Source organism: Triturus cristatus, chromosome 8, assembly GCF_964204655.1.
Source record: "Triturus cristatus chromosome 8, aTriCri1.1, whole genome shotgun sequence".
Taxonomy (NCBI): domain Eukaryota; kingdom Metazoa; phylum Chordata; class Amphibia; order Caudata; family Salamandridae; genus Triturus; species Triturus cristatus.
In genome coordinates, this window is record NC_140591.1 from 1072931895 (window position 1) to 1072954463 (window position 22569).

General features: G+C 43.0%; 1 protein-coding gene across 1 annotated transcript in view; it reads right to left on the bottom strand.

The window, feature by feature from the left end:
- Positions 1-22569, bottom strand: part of TGFBRAP1 (transforming growth factor beta receptor associated protein 1) — a 197866-nt gene that overhangs the window by 122532 nt on the left and 52765 nt on the right. Inside the window, exon 3 of the mRNA XM_085622607.1 lies at positions 21751-21905. Within this exon, the coding sequence (XP_085478733.1) occupies positions 21751-21905 (155 nt within the window). The remainder of the gene's footprint in view (positions 1-21750; positions 21906-22569) is intronic.

The following is a 22569-nucleotide window of genomic DNA, read 5'->3' on the forward strand; positions in this document are numbered from 1 at the left end:
CATTAACCAGTGCTTCCTGGTGGATGCTCGCTCTGCACATGCTTTGTGTGGTTATTTTTTGTTTATTTAAACTTTTACAGGCTTTGCTCTAAGTAATTTCATTTTGCTTTTGGGGTTTTCGTCACTCCTCGCCACTCCCCCTCCATGTTCACAATTCCTCCTGGTCGTCCCAGTTTCCAGCTGCTCCTGCTGGATTGATGGATGGATGGAGATATATATATATATATATATATATACACACACATACATTACCTACTGGTAATTATAGTTAGGACCTAGTTACCATAGAAAAATCGCAACATTCTATTCCCAATAACTTTGGCACAGATTGACAAATCTTCGCGAAAATTTCAAAACTCGTGGGACGCTTAGGTCCGCTCCAATCTTGAAAGTTTCAGGGTGATTCGGCAAGCGGGGGCTGAGGAAAAAAAAAAGGGGGGGTCCCAAAACGTGTTTTCCCCATGCAATTTTCCATAGGAACCTTTAGTCGCAGCTACAGGCCGTACTGCTGAATGGAATTACACCAAATTTGGCAAAAAGGTAGCCATTGGTTCAGTGTCGTGCCTTTTAGTTAAATGGTGTAAATCCGGTCAGTAGTTTTAAAAATATTAATGGAAAAAGAAATATATATATCTGGACGGAGCCTAACCACACATCTCATCGTGAGATCGGATTGGCTGTCAGCACTTCATTCAAGAAGTGTTGGCTGCCATCTTGGGACCAATATACATGATAGCACCTCATTAACAAGCATTAAAAATGCAATAGGTCTCGCCTTTTATTAAGTTAAAGCCATCTGCTTTGCTTTACAATACCATTAGCAAAGCAAATGGCTTTAACTTAATCAAAGGCGAGACCGAATGCATTTTCAATGCTTGTTTAAACAACCGGGGCGGCACACAAGGCAGAGTGCGGCTGTTCGCAGTTTAGAAACAACAAAAGTTGACACGGCAGTGATGGTGACGCTTTCTTTCAGGTTTAGATTAGAGAGGGAGAGAGTTGCAAAGATGTAGCACAGGCTCTGAATTAGAAAATGGCATAAGCCAGTGAAACCCCGTGATGCACTGTGTGATCTTGGCCCAAGCCTTTTACACCTCAGTGATGTTTCTCGTCCTCCTCACTAAACCAGAGCCGTCACTCCTACATCCGTCCTGGAGAGGACAGTGGTCTGCTCCCAGAGGTTGTGCTGTGTATGTGAACACCTTACGTTCAGGAAGACTACATTTGATTGATGAGCAGCACCCAATATAGCGCTTAAAGTACCAGAAGATGGAGATTTAATCACTGGAAGAAACACTTTACACTATTGGCAGCTGAATCCGTTATTAGCCAGTACACGATTAATGCTCTGTGATTGGATTTATATTCCGTGGCTTTACTCTTCACGGCTAAACGCTGTTTGCTAGACTGCCAGGAGAATCAATGACTGCAGGCAGGGGAGCGCTGGACACTAGGGGGCGGGCTGACAAGGTGTGCACCACCAAACCTGCGGCAGTGCGCGTTCTTTACCCTCTCCTCATCCATGCAAACCTGCTTCTATGTTACTTCTTCTAGACTGTAGTGCTTTTAAGTCAAATACACTGCCAACATCTGTGTGGAATTTCCAGTTCACGGACATAGCAGACTCCGCCTTTCACCCAATGCTATAGTCTTGTAAAACAACTCTGTGGGTTATAGTTCCTGTTTCCGAGATCCTTCTGTAACTCATGCCCACTTTCTTTCATTTAATGTCCTGCCTTTCTTCCCCGTTCCGGACTGAGCCACAAAGCCGTATAGGGTTGGCAGAAGCGCTGCACATACCAGGAAGCAGTATAACAAGGCATAATGCTCCGTCCTTTCCTTCCTTTCTCTAGGGTCCCCTCTTTTCAGCTCTTGTCCCTCTAGATGCTCTGGAGCAGTTTAGGGTTAAACGCCAGCCAAGCAAGCAGTGTGACGTAGCATCATGTTCCCTACTCCAATTCTCTAGACTAGAGTATTCCCTGTCCTCCATGCCCTGTCATTCCCTCTTCAATTACATTGCAGCGCTTTAAAGGTGTCTTAAACGGAATAAGCACTATACAAGCAAATACATTACATAAAGTGACATCCTTCCCTCGTCACTTCTGTGTACCTCTTCCCTTCACATGCAGCGCTCTGACCCCATCTACATGTGGCATAAGAAGCACTATCTATGCAAACTGCTGACATATTACATCGGGTTCTCGTGTTCCTTCTCTCCAATTCCTTCTCTCCAATTCCTTCTCTCCTTCCCCTTGTTTCTCCTTACCTCACTGCCTCCTTTGAGTACTAAGGTGCACTATAAATTTAGGGCAACTTTAGTGCCAACGTGACATTACTCTCAGGTTCCTTTCTTTTCTCTCCCGCTCCCTCCTGTGTCCACTCCTTCCCTTGCTTGCTCCCGCTCTGCGCATGCTCCAGTTCTTTACAAACGTTTATTAACGTAAGGAAAACAAGGAAACATATTTCCAAGTCCATGAAAAGTCACTCTGGGTGACTTCACATTGCCTTGTAAATATTGGAAAGCTCATTGCGCTGCTGGTACGTCAATGAAAGTGATGCAAAGGCGGCGCAATGGGCTTGTAAATGTACATAACTTTTGTTGAAGCAGGGCGGCCCCCGATAGGGTGTGACCCACTCCTTACCATGTGGGGGCCCTGACCACAGCACCCTCACATGGGTGGAAGGGAAGTTACAAGCCCAGCCTTCCATGCAGTATTCAGTGATGAGGAAGCACAGCGCGCCCACATAAAGAAGGCGAGAGGGCACGCACAATCACGTAAAAAGCCTCACGCCATAGGAGCAAGAAATACACACAATACTAATAGGGACAAAGGCCCTCAGGATTAGGCAGCACAGTCAACAAGCACTGGCAAAGCCAATATGCAAGGTAGGCTGGTGCAAAGGTTACTTGAAAGGATTACTTTTTATTAGAAGCATAGGTCACAAAATAAAAAATCCCAAAGCATGCGCATTAAACGTGGAGCCATATGCTTGCAATGCAGTTTTTAAATTAAAAAAAACGACTGACAGATCATTTTTATTATAACAGCTACTTTCTAGCGAGCGGATGTACATATAACAGGCACAGGAACCCGTCTTAGTTTTAAGGTGCATAATTGGGAAGTGATTCCTATTAGTGCACAGCAAAGGCACTACTAGCCTTGAATTATTGTTTCCTGAAGCTATGGTTTAAAACATACAAGGATAACTAAAAAGAATAAAGAGTGGAAAGAAAAAACATTGCCGAAGTATTGTCCATAATGGTCTGCCACTGAAGAGCACTTCTTTTAAGGCAGATGAGCACACAGGAAACATGCCCTCACTAACAGTGGAAGAGAGTTGGTGGGGAAGTGGGCTGACCAACCGCCACACTGTCCCATGCCGTAGGCTGTGGTGGGAGCTTCAACGGCCGAACTGTGAAAGGCAGCGAGGCTGTAGCCTGACGGCGAGAGCGGGAAATCTCGAAGCAGCGTAAGCGGGTTGGACTCTCGGCTGCAACGCTCAACATTGTGTGATTCTGGGCAAATCTCTTAAACTCCCGGCGCCTAAGAAAATGAATGTGTCCGTCTGTAATGCAAAAGGTGCTCATGTGAAGTGCTCTGATACCTTCAGGTCAAGTTCGCTTTATATAAAAGTCTGAGAGAAAAAAATGACGGCTGAACAGGGTTGACCAAAAGTCTCTCTATTGAGGCCCACTAGTATTTGTTTTTATATATTTTTTTATAATCACATGAGGTTAACAGGCATAAAGCGGTCATTAGGCCAGTGCTAAAAATTAAAGAAACGTTCACGAAGACACTGGTCGAGGTTTTAATTCTTCTTAGGAGCACCATCAATTTTGGGCTCACCCACCGCCAAGTTTTTAATTCATTTAATTGTGCTGCAGATAGTAACATAGTATATGAGAAGTTAAAATACGAAGCCCGGCTTGAGGTACATTTCAAAGGGTGCGCCTGACGAGGTCCGCGTTTTCACTGAAGCATCGTGTGATTTTCTTCAAATCAAACTTCCGCCCGCCCTCTAAATGCTGAAAGGGACGCTTCACGCAGATGAGGAGCGCCCGCTGTAATCTTTGATCAATGCGTTCTTCTATGTACGTTTCCTTTACTTATGCCAATGCTCTTATAGTCGCATGGCTCCTAATTTTCTCTTTTCCTTCCATCAAATTATCTACACTGTGCTCCTAAACATACCTAAAACTAGCGCTCGCCATTGCCTTGTCCTCCCCGTGACACCATGCGCTTCTGTTTGTAAGCACTGTAAATAACAGCCCTACTTCCCTGAGTGCAACCCTTACCCTCATACAAAGCCCGGTCTGTGTCATTGGATGTGGGAAGTTGTCATCACCACAGCCTCGGATGTGCCTACGTGCCGCAGATGGCACTTTAAACAGGGCCTAGGAACCCACGAGTGCACACTGGGGTGTTCTTCGCACTCTATGCTGCGATAGTAATGCAAACATATAGCGCTTCATCCCGTGCTTCTGTTTCTAAGCACTGTAAGTAACAGCCCGACTTGATGTGAAAGTGAGGCGCAGGGCAAAGCGCTTCTATCAGAACCCGTTCCCCAAGCGCCTCATGCTCCAGGCCCCGGATGTGAAAGTGAGGCGCAGGGCAAAGCGCTTCTAGCAGAACCCGTTCCCTAGGCGCCTCATGCTCCAGGCCCCGGATGTGTAATGCCTTCACCTGTCTGAGTGAGCGTGGTCTTAAAGAGGTCATTAACTGCTCCACTTGAACCCTCCATCGACAGACAACGTCAGTAGAGTGAGACTCATATTCCTTCCTCATCAAGTCTGCCGGCATCCTTAAAACCATGGACTGAATGTCTATCTCTCTCACGTCTTCATTTGCCACACTTCTAAGCGCTGCGTCCGTATCACGATAGTTGCACCACGTCGTCACACTTCCCACACAGGAGTAAACCAACCAAAAGCAACTCTAGGGAAATGTTCACAGGAACCCAAGACTTTTAAAAAAAAATTGTATCTTTCTTCTCTCTCCCTTCTCACATCTGGTGTGCTTGCACCCTAAGCCCCAGGCAGCTTGACAGTTGACGAACCAGCGGCACCACTAGGCCCTCAAAAACCGGTCTCTAATACCTCCAGCCCCTCTGCCCGATGCCACTGCGGAGCATGTCTTTATGGGGCCATGTGTTTAAACACATGGTCCCATAAAGATGAGAAAGCTTTAACGACGCACGTAAATCAGACAAGCCCGTCCAAGTGTGCCGTCTGAAAAAGCCGAACAAAAACGTCACAAAATGCTCTTTTACAATGGCTGGCCACCGTTTAGCATAAACGGTGACGCCAGCCAATGGAAAAGAGGGGTGGGGCTTAAAGCCCTTTACAGAAAATACCTATAAACATTAAATCTCGCCAGCGAGACTGGGCATGTGCGCAGCCCACCCTAGCCGAGACCTATAAAGCATTGCAGTTAGTAGAAGGTTTTAAGACTTTAGTTACATTATAAATCATTTGTTGATGGTACCATACTCATTTTAGGAATTGTGGTGTGTTCTCAGGTGATTTTACCATGTGAAAAAGCCTTCTGCTGGGAAGTCATGAAACATGTTGGAGAGAAACCTATTTCTCATGCTTTTCCCACAGAGGTTTGGAAGGTGATCTAAAAGCTAAACTGAGAGCATATTTTCTGTAAATTCACATTATCTTTCTCAGTCATGTGAGAATGAAGGCTGACATTCTCAGTAAAACATGTACATCCAACAAGGGCACAGACTGTCAGTTGATTCCTTTGTGTTCTACTGCAGCTTCCCAGAGTGTTCCAAAGAACAACCAGAGCGCTAACAGTCCTACTTATGACAAACGTATTGCACACCTGAAGCCATCTTGATTGGAATAAAGTGGTAACTCTTAAAACATTTCATTTAAAAAGGAAAAAAATGAGGGGGTTCATGTTGCCATAGAAAGTATGATTAGTGCTGCAGAAAGAAAAATTAGGGCACATTTTAAGTGACTTCTCAAATCCTCTTCTATTTCATAAACAAATTCTGACATGCAGACTGAAACATGCACATTCAATACCAGCAGCAGACTTCCCTGGTGAGCAGTAGCTTTACTACAGTGATCTAATGAGCAACTAGAGTGATAACATTCTGAATTTATGACACATCTGAATGCCTTCTTTATGGAATCAAAGTAAAAAACTGAAAGTATTTCCTACTGAGGAGACTGTAGTAAATGAGGAAATTAGGAAACTTCATAACAAATAAGTCTCCCAAGATGGCCACCAGAGACAAAAGAGCCCAAATGTAGCACAAATATCACCCAGATGTAGCCCAAGTATAGCCCAATGACAGAATGTTCCAGAGTGTTCTAAAGAACAACTAGAGCGCTAACAGTCTTTCTTATGACAAAAGTATGGCACACCTGAAGCCATCTTGATTGGAATAAAGTGGTAATACTTAAAACATTTAATTTGCAAAGAAACAAAATGAGGGGGTTCATTTTGCCATAGAAATTATGATTAGTGCTGAAGAAAGAAAAATTAAGGCACATTTTGAGTGACTTCTCAAATCCTCTTCTATTTCATTAAAAAATTCTGACATGCAGACTGAAACATGCACTTTGAATACCAGCAGCACACTTCCGTGGTGAGCAGTTGCTTTACTACAGTGATTTAATGAGCAACTAGAGTGCTAACATTCAGAATTTATGGCAAATGTGTGACATATCCGATTTCCTTCTTGATGGAATCAAAGTAAAAAAATGAAAGCTTTTCCTACTGAGGAGACTGTAGTAAACGAGGAAATTAGGAAACTTCATAACAAATAAATCTCCGAAGATGGCCACCAGGGACAAAAGAGCCCAAATGTAGCACAAATATCACCCAGATGTAGCCCAATGACAGAAGTGTGCAAAACACTATTTTCTGTGTTTTTGCAGTTTTATATAGTGCAGACTTGTCAGGTATTGGAGTGCTTTACATGAGCATTGGTTACATCACACAAGAACAAATTCATTTTGGTTGTAGACAGGGGAGAATAAGTGATTTGACCAGAATCACAGAATGTCGAGCTGAAGCATAAACTCCAACCTGGTTCCCCAGTTGCAAAGTCTGCAGCTCTGGAAGTAACAGCACATCCTCTTCCCCAAGTGCAACATTTATTCAAGTGGTCAACTGGATAAAAAACCAAAGATTACAAATAATTTAAAAGTGTTTTGTCGCTATTTGAAAACTCAGAAAATATGTCCTCATTTTAGTTTTTTAGAGCACTAACCATAATTTTGATGCAAATAAGACCCTCTCATATGTAATTTCTAAAGGAAATGCTCTAGGTATTACAGTTTGGATTACATCAAGGTGACGTCAGGCATTCCACACTTTTGTAATAAATATAGAATGTTAGCAATCTAGTTGTTCATTAGGATACTGTTGAGAGGCAGAGGCCAGGGGCACGGACTCTGAAAATTGAAGGCAGGTAGGAGAGTGCAGAGGCAACAATTTGACCACACTGGGCAGGCAGAAAGGGCAGTGGCAGCACAACAAACTATGGAGGGCAGTGGAAATGGGGGCAGGGGCAACAAACCAACAATACAGGACTGGCAAGAGAGGCTGTGGCAATATAATAGACCATTGTAGGCAGAAGGAAGAGGCAGTGGTAGTACAACAGTACATGCCAACAGACCCGATTCAGCCAGGAAACGTCCAATGTTTTTAAGCCCAAATGGGCTTTATTTGATCTGTCTCCTGTCTACAATCTCCTCTTTTTCAATGCAAGTCAAAGGAGAAAATCAATACCCCAGTTATTTTTCAAAATCTCCCTCTCACCAAGTTCAAAATGTTAGCAAGTATGGTACATTGGATCACGGAAGGCAGGAGGAATTGGGGTAGGGACATGGACTCGGATAACAGAGGACAGGAGGGACATGGAGAGGTGCACCAAACTGACCCTACAGGGCAGGCATCAGGGTTTGCAGCAGCACAATACACCACACAGGGCATGCGGGACGGGAGTGCAGCACAACAATCCATAGAAAGCAATAGGGAGGGGACAGGACCATGCACATGGACAACAGAGAACAGAGGGGAAAGAGGCAATGGTAGCTAGCGGACCATAATGGACAGACAGGAGAGAAAACTGCAGCATAACAGACCATAAAGGGCAGGAGGGACGGATCAGGGGCATTACAGTGGAACAGACAAGCCAGGGGGGAGGGAATGGGGGTCTGCACATGGAAACAAGAGGGCTGGGGGCAAGGGGGCAGGGCAGGAGCATCAAGATGACCACGGAGATCAGGCAGGATGGACACTAGAGGCAAGACACACCATGGGGAGCAACAGTGAGACTATGATGGCATAGACACAGACCATGGAGGGAAGGTGGGAGGGGGGTCAGGGGCAGCTAGCTGACCACACAGGGAAGGTGGGAGGGGCTGTGGCAGCACAGAAGACCATGCATGGCAAGCGGGAGGGTTAGTGGCAGCACAATAGCTATGATGGGCAAGAAGGAGGGTGCAGAAGCACGCACAAAGGACCATGGAGGATAGATAAAAAATGTGGCGGTGGAGGCGGCACTGCCGTTAGTTTGGTCAGACCATTCGCTTATTCCATTTAAAATAAATTTAGCAGCCGATAGACCTGCGACAAGCAAGTGCTCCTTTATGAGGAGACAATGGAAGAAACTAGTCCCTGCCAATATGGGCCCAGTTCTGGCTCAGAATAAACCAACTCTAACCTCGAATGCCAATACAGATGCAGAGCTATTTAATGACTGGTTTGGGAACATGGTGTCGTCCATTGCACCGGCAAAACGCGCAATGTCCAAGAGGGAATCCCCTTCCGCTCCCTGGTTTTCACAGGACCTTAGAGTAGAGAAGGCAGCGTCTAAGAGGCTAGAGAGGCTCTGGAGGGTAAAATACGGGACCCTGGAAATAGCCAGATACAAGGAAGCCTCCAAAAAACTGTAGAAGGCTGTTAGAAAGGCCAAAAAACAGTTCTTTGCGGCGGCGATTCAGCAGGCAGAACACTCAATCAAGGAAATCTTTAAGGTGGTACAGTCCTTTTTCAAACCCAGGTGTATTGAGAGGGAGGTACCCCCGTCGGCCACATTGTGCGATAGCATTTCAGAATTCTTTGACTGCAAAATTAAGAGAGTTTATGAGTCCTTCGGCCCCGAGAGGAGGACTGTGAAGATGGACCTGGTTGTCAAAGAGGTGGCTGGTGAAACTCTGGCTCAATTTCAGCCTATAGTTCTGACCTCGGTCATGCAGGAACTAAGACGCTGTAAGTCAGGGTCACCTGACGACCCCTGTCCACTTAAGCTCTGGAGCACAATAGCTGACTTTGTGGCTCCCACTTTACAGCACATCTGGAATATGTCCATCTCCTCCGGGGTGTTCCCGGAGATATGGAAACACGCCACCCTCCTCCCATTAAAGACAAAAAACAAATGGGGATCCCACGGACCTTAGTATCCTTCGTCCGATTTCTCTGCTGGCAGCTCCGGGCAAAATGCTTGAGAAAGTAATCCAGCGGCAGTTAAGTAAATTTACGGAGGAAAATAGGATACTGCACGAGACGCAGTCAGGCTTTAGACCCGGTTTTAGTACCGAGACAGCACTAATTGAGGTGGTAGAGTCAGTGAGGTGGTCGATGGATTCGGAAGACTTAGCCATGCTGGTGCTCCTGGATCTATCGGCTGCTTTTGATATGGATGACCACGCGAGGCTGTTAAAGCGACTGGCAGAGGTAGGCCTCCAGGACCAGGCGCTGGGATGGATACAGTCGTATCTGACTCCGAGAACCCAGAAGGTGGCACTGGGGACCGTCTCTTCAACACCTAAGGTTCTCAGCTGTGGCGTCCCTCAGGGATCGGCACTTAGCCCATTATTTAATATCTACCTGGCTCCGCTTTTTACGCTGATTGCCAATTGGGGGGTCAAGGCAATCTCATATGCCGATGACACCCAACTGGTGTTTCCGTATTCGGAGGTGTCGGAGGCGGCCTTTTCGAGCTTCAAGGGCTGTCTCCAAGACGTTGCGTGCTGGATAAACACCAACAAATTAAAATTTAATGCAGACAAGACGAAAGTGATTTTCTTTGGAAAAGGCTCCCCTCCACCCTCGGAGCTTTGGTGGCCGGCGGTGATGGGATCGGCCCCTTCGCCTAGCCAAACAGCAAAAAATCTGGGGGTGCGATGGGACGACAGCCTGTCCTTTGCCTCGCATATCCAGCAGGTAGTTGGGTGCTGTCTGTGCCAAGTTGAGGAATCTACGGAAGATTCTGCGACTCCGACTCCTACCAGAGGGTTGCCGAAAAACAGTAATCCATGCCACAGTGACATCAAGGCTGGATTACGCTAACGGCCTCTATCTGGGCCTGCCAAAGTACCTAACTCAGCGGTTGCAAAGGGTCCAGAACGCGGCTGCGAGACTGTTAATGCGTATTCCTTTCAAGCATTCAGTCTCTCCGCACCTTCTCTCACTTCACTGGTTACCAGTAGCCAGCAGGATCAAATTTAAGGCACTCACGCTGGCCTTTAGATCTCTGTATGGCACCTGCCCAAACTACCTGAGAGCTCGGTTGCCGAGATATACCCAGGCCCGCTCCCTCCGCACCAACTGCCGCGTTCAGCTAGCAGTTCTACGAACAAAAAGGGCTTGGCTGGGAGGAAGAACCTTCTCGGCCAATGTGGCGGCGCTATGGAATACCCTGCCCCCAGCACTTCAGCAGGCCCCCTCTGAATCCTGCTTTAAGCAGATGTTGAAGACTTGGCTCTTCACCCAACCGCGCTAAGTGCTCAAAATTGGTTCTTGTGGCCTTGCCTGCTCTCCTAGCGCCGGGACACCTCCTGGTGAGGTAGCTGTTCGCGCTTTAGAAAATGCCGTATTATTATTATTATTATTATTAAGGGAGGGTCAGGATCTGGGCACAGACAAGAGAGTTGAGGGGAAGGGGCCTCCCAACAGACCACGTGGGGCAGGCAGGAGGAGCAGTTGCAGCACAACAGACCAGGGAGGGCAGAAGGGTGAGGCAGTAAAATGGACCATGGAGGACAGGAGGAAGGGGATAGGAGCATGGAATGTGGACATTCAGGGTGGAGTTGGCAGGGACAGGTTACAGTCATCTTACAATGCTAGGCAGGTGGGAGGAGAGTGGCAGCTCAACAGAACACTCAGAGTAGATAGGAGTGACAGGCCCATGGAACATGGTTGGCAAAAAGGATGGAGCAGGGGCATGCACAAAGACATCAGAGGGCAGGGGGAAAGAGAATAGGGGCAGCAAGCTAAGCACACAGGCTAAGCAGGAGGATGGGGCATAGAATTGGGTAATGGAGGGCAGGAGGAGTGGACTGGAACATCATGCCAAATGGAGGGCAGTGGCAGCACCTCAGACCATGCATGGCAGGACAGAGGAGGCTAGTCCATGGATTCAGACAACAGAGGATAGAGAGGAGGTGGATGGGGCAGCGAGCTAACTGTTCAGAGAAGGCGGGGAAGGCCAGTGGCAGCACAACGGCCGCACAGGGCTGTAATAAGGGAGCAGGGACATGAACTTGGACAATGGATGGCTAGGAGGAGGGAAGGCAGGAGCAGCAAACTTGGATGGGGGCAGCACAATGCCAGACCCTGCTTCCAACCCCCCACCATCCATTGTGACATGCATCTTACTTAAGGTAAAAAAAAAAAAACTAGAAATTTGCTGAAAAAAACAAAGATTACAGGGACGGAATAGTTAGCCTCAGATTTCATTCATACACAACCAGTGAAATTCAGCAGTTATAGTTACCTGAGCCAACTATAACTTACACCCCCGCAATGTACTGCTAATGACCTCAGACATGACATCATTCGTGACATGGTCAGTTACATCACTCATGACATCTCAAATGAGCTGTGAATGGAATGGAACTATATTTAGGGATAGTGTGTGTATAGTAACACCCCTTTTTTTCCTTTTCTTTCGTGCAAGAACCATTCTAATACGCAACGTGCCCAGATTAATATGGCCGATAGCCTTTCACTTTAAAGTAATGTGTAGTCCATTGTTTATGTTGTGGTTTGCAATTCTAAGTATGTTTATTATGAATAAGTCACGTTGACGAACATACAGCTATGGCGGTCACGGGGCAAGATATGCTGAAATGATATTTTGTGCATATTAACACTTATTTTATTTATTGTATCAATTCCTGAATTTTCACATCGTGACCAGGCCAATATGGCCGCCAAGTTTTGGATTAAAGTAATATGTAGTCCTTTGTTAAGGTTGGCAACTGGAGGCATTTGTACATTTAAATAAGGATGCTACAATGACGTCTTGTATCATTATCAAGGTTCGGACGAGCCGAAACGCGTGGATCACGTCCTTTGCAGATTAAATACTTCTAAACTACAACCCGAGTGCCGATTCCTTCCTTGTAAGAGTGAGAGGAGATTAAATACATATATATATAAATAACACTGGAAATAACACAAGTTTCAGGGACATTATAGTTAGAAATTAGCATTTAAAAAACCTCAGAAATTCACTGCAAAAACCACAGGTTTCATGGACGTCATAGTTAGTTGGACATTTACTCGTACAAAACAAGAGAAATTCGTCCGTTATAGTTAGTTGTGCTAACTATAACTCGCGCCCCCGCAATGCACTGCTGATGACGTCACATATTACATAACTCATGACATGGTCAGTGACATCACTCATGACATCTCAAATGACATCACTGATGACATCATCTACGTGATCATCTGATGCACCTCCTCACACCCTAAAATACAGACTACCATTCTCGAAACCATAGACACACCAATACTAGTACAGCTACAATATTCTGTGCACTATGCATGCAGACCTCTAATCAGCTATATAGCATTGATACAGTCTTTTAAATACTCAGTACCCATGCCGTCTAGGAATCCTTCTGTTTGTCCCATGCCCTTGTCCATTCACCCATCCAGCACTATGTACGTATCCTATCACTATGCCAATACCTAAGCACTTATAAATTGAGCATGCACTCTCTTTGCAGCACTGAAATTACTCCAGTTATTAGTCATACACTGAAGGAATGGCCTAGCCACTAACCCAAGTACAGGTACAATGTTTTGTACACTATGCATTCAGATCTCCAACACGCTACATACTATAAATACGCTCTTCTAAATACCCAGTTAATACCTATGCAGTGTTGGAATCCTTCTGTCTGTGCCATGTTTTTCTCCAATCACCCAACCATCACTATCTACGTATCCTATGATTCCGCCAATACCTAAGCACTTATAAATTGAGCATGCACTCTCTTTGCAGCACTGAAATTACTCCAGTTATTAGTCATATACTTAAAGAATGGCCTAGCCACTAATACAAGTGCAGGTACAATATTTTGTAAACTAAGCATGCAGACCTTCAACCAGCTACATACTATTGATACGCACTTCCAAATATCCAGTTAGTACCTCTGCAGTGTAGGAATTCTCCTGTCTGTCCCATGCATTTCTCCAATCACCCATCCAGCACTAGCTACTTATCCTATTACTCCACCAATACCTAAGCACTGATAATAACTGAAAGAAATGTTTAGCATTTTTTGATATGTACTACTGTCAAGGTAAGATTAAGTAATCCAAACTATCAATGCACAACTACATTCAGCTGTGCACAATATATATAAACCTCTAACCAGCTACTTAGTAAAGTACTACCCATGCAACCTAGGAATACTCCTGTCTGTCCTATGCACTTCTCCAATCACCCATCCAGCACTATCTACATATCCTATCACTCCGCAATACCTAAGCACTTATAAATTCAACACGTACTCTCTTTGCAGCACTGAAATTATTCTAGTTACTAGTCATGTACCTAAGGAATGGCCTAGCCAGTAAAACTAGTACAGCTACAATATGCTGTGCACTATGCATGCAGACCTCTAATCAGCTACATAGCTTTGATACAGTCTTTTAAATGCTCAATTAGTGCCTATGTAGTCTAGGAATCCTTCTGTCTGCCCCATGCACTTCTCCATTCAACCATCCAGCACTATCTACGTATCCTATCACTCTGCCAATACCTAAGCACTAATAAATGTAGCATGCACTCTCTTTGCAGCACTGAAATTACTCAAGATATTAGTCGTATACTTAAGGAATGGCGTGGTCAAAAACACAAGTGCAGGTACAATATTTTGTACACTATGCATGCACACCTCTAACCAGCTACAAACTACTGATACGCTCTTCTAAATACCCAGTTAGTACCTATGCAGTGTAGAAACCCCCCTGTCTGTCCCCTGCATTTCTCCAATCACCCATCCAGCACTATCTACTTATCCTATTACTCCACCAATACCTATGCACTTATAAATTCACTATACACTCTGCAATACTGTCATTATTCTAGTTACTAGTTATGAACTTATGGAATGGCCTAGCTACTAACACAAGTACATCTATAATATTTTGTGCACTATCCAAGCAGACCTCTAACTAGCTACATACTATTGATACACTCTTCTAAATACCCAGTTAGTACTCATGCAGTGTAGGAATCGTCCAGTCTGTCCCATGCACTTCTTTAATCACTTATCTACCACTATCTACTTATCCCATCATTCCACCAACACGTAAGCACTTATAAATTAAGTGTTCACTCTGTTTGCAGCACTGTCATCATTCCAGTTACTAGTGGTATTCTTATAAAATGACCTAGGCACCAACACAAGAACACATAAAATATTCTGTGCATAATCCCTACAAAACTCTAAGCAGATACATAATCTTGGTCCACTCCATTAAATACTGAAGTAGTAGCCATGCAGCTTAGGATACCACCTGTAAGTTTCATGTGATTCTTCAATCACCCATCGAGCACTATGTTCTTATTGTATCAGTCTGCCAATAATTAAGCACTTATGGGGCAGATTTACAAGCACCCTGCGCCACCAGTACGTCACTTTTTGGAACGTAGTGATGGCGCCAGGCACTCCATATTTACAAGGAGAGGAAAAGCCACCCTGCGTGGTTTTTCCTCTCCTTGCAAATACGACCCCTTCATACACAGAACTTTGCATTGAAGGGGCGTCCCATAGGTGTTCCTGTGGGTGTTCCCACGCGCCACCCATAGAACAAGACACATCTACAGATTTAGGAGAAATCGTAAATCTGGAGATGTGTGTGAATGCTGCGCCTTCCTAGAGTTGGTGTAGCAAGGCGCAACGAGGAGAATTGTTTTCATTTCTCCTAATTTTTTCCTCTTTCAATGCATGCTGCATTCCACAGCATACATTGAAAGAGGAAAATGCCTTATCTGATTGTTTTTCTGCAGGAAGGGACACCTGCACAAAAACAATCTCCACACGACATCCTTGCACCATGGTGCAAGGGTACCTGTGTCACCGCATGGCTGCAGTTTGTGCAGCAGTGCAGAGGGAAGCACAGAGTTGCAACATATTCATGTACATATGTCACATCCCTGTGCTTCGGAAGTGCCACAGTGCAATGCAGCTAAAGAGCTTGCAGTGTCACGCTGCAGTACTTCCTCATAAATCTTCACCTATAAATTCACCATACGCTACTAATGCATTCTTTCAGTCAATCATGCTGTATACATATATTCAACCATACTTTCACACATTACCTTGCAATTATAGTTCTTTCTTTAACCAGATAAGGTAGTTCTGATAAAAACTTTCTTCTTCTTCTTTTTTCGTTTGTATTTTTTCTTTATTTTTTTGAACAATTTTGTATTTTTTTGGGTGTTATTTCAAAAAATGAACAAAAAAAAAATAACGAATAAAACAGGAAACATTTGGAATTACTTATCATTCCAAAAACAAAAAAATTAACAACGATGGTCGCGATGCGCAGCACAAACTGCATCCACCGACTGCTCACCGAAGCATATACGTTTCTTACACTTCACGCAGTGTTGCTCGAGAAAGGCGAATTCTGGCCTAATGTCCACTGCAGGTGTTCCTGAGGACGCTCCAGATGTACTTGCCACAGCAGGTGAGGGGTTCAAAGCAGCTCGCCTCATTTCCTCCCGCGCAAGATTGAGAGGATGTGTGGTCCGGAGATGCTTGTACATAGAAGCAGTGCCACAAGAGTATTTTTTTTTTCACTGCCTCTTGACAGGACTCTGTCACAAATTTTGCACGTCACCTTTCTCGCATTTACTTTCTTCTCTCCAGGTGGAAAAGTGAAGAATTTCCACACGACAGATTCCGGCCTCTGTGGACGTGGTGCCTCCTGCAAGAATTCTTCTTCATAAGATACTTCCTCCTGCTGCTGTCCAGATGCCATTTTGTTTGATATTTTTTTGAAAAACACCAAAAAAAAACTAGCAAAAAGGGTTCTTGTAGGAAAAGAGATGTCTCTCTAAAGATGCTCCAACAAGAATGATTAAAATGGGTGGGGTCCTTCAATAGTTACAGTGGGAAATGTTATGAACCAATGAATTTTTTTTTTTTTTAGGTCAAATGGGATCCGCGCACTCTGCGCTCACGAAGCACACACTCGACGGGACTTCGCGAAAATATATTTAAAAATAATATAAGTTTATTATAAGTACAAATATATTATTTGTATGAATATCTTAGTGTTTGACCTAATATGTATATTAAACACAGATACATATCATTTTAGAAGATAAAAACAATTTGCGGGAGTCGCGCACCCAGCGCGCCCCAGACACGTATATGACATCACATGAGACCCGCCACCGCGCAAGCGTCGCGACCGTAATGCGCATGTGTCGCAAATGCGTGGGAGCAGGAGTCATGGACTGGTCGATACCAATCGCGCACATCACGTAATATTAAATGTATATGATGTAACTGAAAAACACGCAGCCGTCGCACACCGTACGCGGATCCTTTACAACATTTCTAAATTGGCGGCTAGAATCCGCGCCCCCACCGTGATGTGTAAACTTTGGGTGCGCGACTCCGAAAAAAAAAAATTGGGAAAAAAAAAATTGGGAAAAAGAAAATATAAATATATTAAAATAAAAAAAATAAAACACAACAATTAAACAATATTTCAGTTTAAAAATGTTTTTCATTTTTTTGCAATTTTCAGAAAAATATATAATGTTATTTAATGAATAAAATATTTATAAATAAACAGTTAAACTGTAGAAAATAAGTACAGAAAAATAGGTATAACTACTATTACACTTAAAAATTAGCATTTAAAAAAACTTTGAAATTCACTGAAAAAACCATAGGTTTCAGGGGTGTTCTAGTTAGCTGGACATTTCATTCGTACAAAACCATAGAAATTCCTCCGTTATAGTTAGTTCTGCTAACTATAACTCGCGCGCCCGCAATGCACAGCTGATGAGGTCACATATTACATCATTCATGACATGGTCAGTGACATCACTGATGACATCTCAAATGACATCACTGATGACATCATCCACGTGACAATCTGATACACCTCATCATACACTAGTATAACCTTTCATCACTCACTGTAAAATACAGAGTACCATATTTGAAACCACCGACACACCAATACCAGTTACTACATACCCACTCACTGATTCCTAAGTCTACACACACACAACTACCCATTCAACAACAGAATCACTTATACATGCAGTCACTAATTAATAGAACACTATCAAATGCACTTATACACATATATAGACATTGACACATCAGCAGTCATCTTAGTCGGTTAGGCAGTCATCCCACTCACTCATGAAAAAAATTAATCACACTTACATTTACTCACTTATACAATTATACACACACAACACCTCATTTATTCAAACACATAGTAACTCATAGTTAATATGTTAAAAAATCACCATTACAATTATACACTCATTCATATAGTCACTCTCACAATCACTGACTCTTATATATACTTTTTTATATACACCAACTCTCACATACAATGCCTTTTATTTTTTTACTTTGTTGAAGATGTACAACTAAAACATATATTCACTCACTAACACACAAATAAATACACTCAGTCACCCAAACAACTGTTTCCACATGCACTCTTAAACCTATACACCTAGTCAATCAACCATTCACACATCTATGCATAGAGTTACACACACCCCATCCAACCACACACAAACTCAGACTCCCATACAAATACTCACCCAACTAATCAAAACTAATATACACAGTCATGTAGTTAGTGACCAACTGATGCAGCATGTTATACAACAGAGACAGAGATGCACACATTCATATAGTTTAGTTACTAATCCATGTATTAAGTGAGACACTTAATTACTCACTTAGACAGTCAGACAGCTACTAAATCCTCCATCCAGACAGTTATAAATCCACTCAATCGTCAATACAGATTGGTATATATATATAATACATATTTAAATTTCAAACTAAACCACATTCACTGGATGATGTCATCAGTGATGTCACTGACCATGTCATGAATGATGTAATATATGACATCATCAGCAGTGCATTGCAGGCGAGTTATAGTTAGCAGAACTAACTATAACAGAGGAATTTCTATGGTTTTGTACGAGTGAAATGTCCAGCTAACAATAACACCCCTGAAACCTATGGTTTTTCCTGTGAATTTCTAAGGTTTTTTAAATGCTAATTTCTAACTAGAACGTCTCTGAAACCTATGGTTTTTTCTGTGAATATATATATATAATGTATTTTACATTTTATTGTTAAAGGCACTATCTAGCTGGAAATCGAACCAGATTCCCCAGGTCCGAAGTCGGCAGCTGTGGCGGTTATACCACAGCCTCTCTCCTGCTTGTTTGCTTTTGCTTGGTAAGCTGTGCGCACATGCACTTTCTGAGTCCCACTCCCTTCTGTAGCTGCCGGCATCTAAAAACAAGCATTTGCAATGCAATAGGTCTTGCATTTGCAAGAGTTTCAGCTATTGGCATTGTAAATGACAATGGCTTTTATTTATGTGTTTGTTTTTAAAACATAAATAAAAGGCCATTGTCATTTACAATGGCAATAGCTCAAACTCTCACAAATGCGAGACCTATTGCATTGCAAATGCTTGTTCGTATGTGCATACAGACAGCCTTAGTTGGTTGTTGCCAGAGGCTGAGTTACATACTGTAAAGGACATTATTTTGAGAAAAGATACATGACATTCACTTGCTATTAGGTCGACAGTGAAAGGGTTCAGTAAATGTCAAGTTCATAAATATCACATTCATGAAATCTTGCTGTCCCCATGTGTCCACTGTTGATATAGCAGGCATGCAAGCCTGACCGACTGGCACATATCACATGACCCACTCAACTCCACACAATAGCACTTTCCAGTCTGACACTCCACAACACTCTATGCCACTTAACTACACTTTACACCACTCCACAACATGACTCTCTATGCCATTCTACTGTACGACACTGCACGACTTTAATCCACTTTACGGCAATCAACTCTAGGACACTCCACTCCAGTCTCAGACACTCCATTCTACAACACTTTACTGCACTCTACACCACTCCACTCCACAACATGACCCTCTATGACATTCTACTGTACGACACTTCACAATTTTAATCCACTCTACGACAATCCACTCTAGGACACTCTACGCCACTCCACAACGCTATACTCCACGCGACTCTACGCTATTCTATGCCACTCCATGTGACTCTACGCTATGTTACTCTACGACACTACACCACACCACTCTATCACTCTATTCTACTCCACTCAACTTTTAGCCGTGTAGAATTGCAGCCACGATAGTGTACAATAAGGCTAAAACTTATTGGTAAAGCTGAAAGCTCTCGCATAGGCAAGACCTAATAGCTTTGCCAATGTTTGTTATGTATCCAATTGAGTCCTGTGGTGTCATTTGTACTCTGGATGAGGGTGGGGCCTACTACTCCTCAGGGTTACAATTACATAGGTTGTAGAGTGCTAATCACCTTAGATCATTTTGCTCAGTTTCTTTTCTTATTTAGGGTTATTCGACCAAACACTTTAGGATTATTTTTCTTCATTTATCTCAGAACTGTTAGTCTCATTGGTACACCATATTACCAAAGGGTATTCAGTGAGAATAAAGAGAAGTTTTTCCATTTGAAGGATTGTTATTGTTCCTTTTATTTATTTTTCTTTGGTGCTTGTTCCTCTAAAGAGCGAACAGCAAGACCGCCAACCCATGTTACGCCCCTGTCTTGGCGCAAAGGCTTGGGGCTTTCTCAAGTCTCTCACTCACAAATAGGGCCTCTGGTGTATAGGAACACTGCTGCTTCATAGCTAGGTCTCTGTATGGATTAGGATGGATGATAAAGCTGGACAATCATAACTTCACTATCCGTCACTCTCGCTGAGAGACTTCATTCAAAGGTAAAACATTGGGGAAGTATCTGGATTATCTGCTGTCTGGAATCGCGCGAATCAGCACCCTCTTCTGTCTCAGTGAGCCCGACACAATGGCATATTTTGCTTGTTGTGGGTTGGTACAAAATGGGAGGCAATGATTAATTTTATGTATTTAACAATTGTTCAGTTTAACAACATCAGTTCAAGAACAGATTTGAAATTCAAAAAACAAATCAGATTGGCTGAGACAGCGCTTTACCCTCTCAAGCTTGCTTCTGTAATCACAGACTGAAATCTTTGCTCCAATCTGCACTTAATGTTGTTAACAGTTAAAAAATAATGCTCATGCCTGCGTTATGGAAGTAAAGAACAGAAAGCTATGGGGGCAATAGAGTGGACACCTCAAATCCCAGTGGGGATCATAGCCACCTCTGAAGGGTGGAAATACCACTTACTTAAAAGAATAAGTTTTAATAACCACACTAATTAATGCAAAGTGTGCCCAGAGGCCCAGAAAAGTATGATCAGAAGCCACACTATGTGCCCAGAAACGCCTACACATGGCAAACATAATTTGTTGTACACAGTCACAAGCCTGAATTACAATTCAATATCACTATTTGTCTGCCTACGAAGATAGAGCACATAAAAACAACACTGTTAGACAGATCAACATCAGAACTTCTTCAAAGCAACACACTTAAGTAGGTCATTGAAGCTCTGAAATGAGAGAATGGGCAGCAGGAAAACAAAAACAAATGGCTCAGGTAGACCATTCAATGCTATGCAGACTTTTCTAGACTTGCTCGAGTCCTAGTGGTCATTTTAAAAATCTCAGAGTCAATATATGCTCCAAACTTAGTAATATTCTTACAAAACAAAATATCAGGTTTTTTTCCATTTGGCTTTGAGAATATGGCGTTATTTAAAATTGGTAAGTTACAGCTGTGATAGGAAAATCTATTTGAAAGATCTGGATTTAAGTTGGTCTAGGGGCTATAAAGAAGCAACAATGGACTTTTGTATATTGGTGCAGTTTAGGCATTCAATAACAAGGACTGAATGAGCATAAGTTACCAGAAGTTTGTCCTTTGGAAGGGAGAATTCCAACTCGGGGACGGGAGTGCAATTTATTTTCCAATCTATGCAGTACAAGGAGAGCTTCATATCAGTGCTAGTAGTCAACGGAAAAGTAGGCAGAGTATGAAAACAGAAATAGAAAAGGCTGCTTCAGCTAAGAACATAACATGATAGGCAGGAGAGAGATTTGCAGTTACTTTTAATGACATGATCCCATCTAGTATCTGCTTCAATTTTTTTTATAGTAGTCTCACTATACAAGAATATGAAGGAGAATTATCTGGTCCATGTCTTAATGTATATAACATACTTAATATATTGCAGTATTCACAATGAAACTGTAACTAAAGATTAATGGTTTAAAAAAATAACAAAATTAAAAGAATTGGATAGCACAGACCTGAAATTTTTCTTTTGGAATGTTCCTGCGTGCACCCTTAGCTAAAACCAGAGCTTCTTCCACTCGGCGGCCAGCAAGAAGGTCCTGAATCTGGTTTTCCAAAGGGACCGGTGTCAAAACATATACCCCATTATTGGTGGTAGCTATCAACCTTCCTGCAGACAGTGAGACAAAGGATCACATTTTACAAAACTGCACCAAACGTTTATCTATAATATGCATACAATGGAGATACACCGTTTTTAAAAGCTACTTTAAAGGAAACCTAGTTTATGTTTTTCAAATAACAGGCTTCAGTATTTGCCACCGTATTGTCCCTGAATTCCACAAAACAATTTGTGCTCTGTACTTCAGACCAGAGATTCTATCAACCATCAGAACTGCTGCTGGGCATGACATAGCATCTCCACAAACCTTCGCAGCCTAGGGTCTGTGATGGTAACTTCTGAATAGTTTGGGAAGTTACAACAGCACCACTGAAGGTACGGTTATGCCATACAAATGACTAGCCATCAATAACAATTAACAAAAAACATGAACAGCACTGTCTCAAATGAGATCTACAAAATGTTCTCTCTACTGTGAAAAGCAGACTACACATAGGAGGCTACACCAATATGCTTAGCAAATGCATTTCAGTCAGTGAAAGAGAATGCACCATATTATTTACAATGGAGACAAACCGTCATGGCTGCAAAGATAAGGCATTGCTAATGATTTAATGAATAATAGTAATAACCTGAGGTGCATACTAAGGGGCTGTTTACAAGTACCGCTGCCCCAAGACGACCATACTTTTGGTGGTGGTCCGACCGTCGC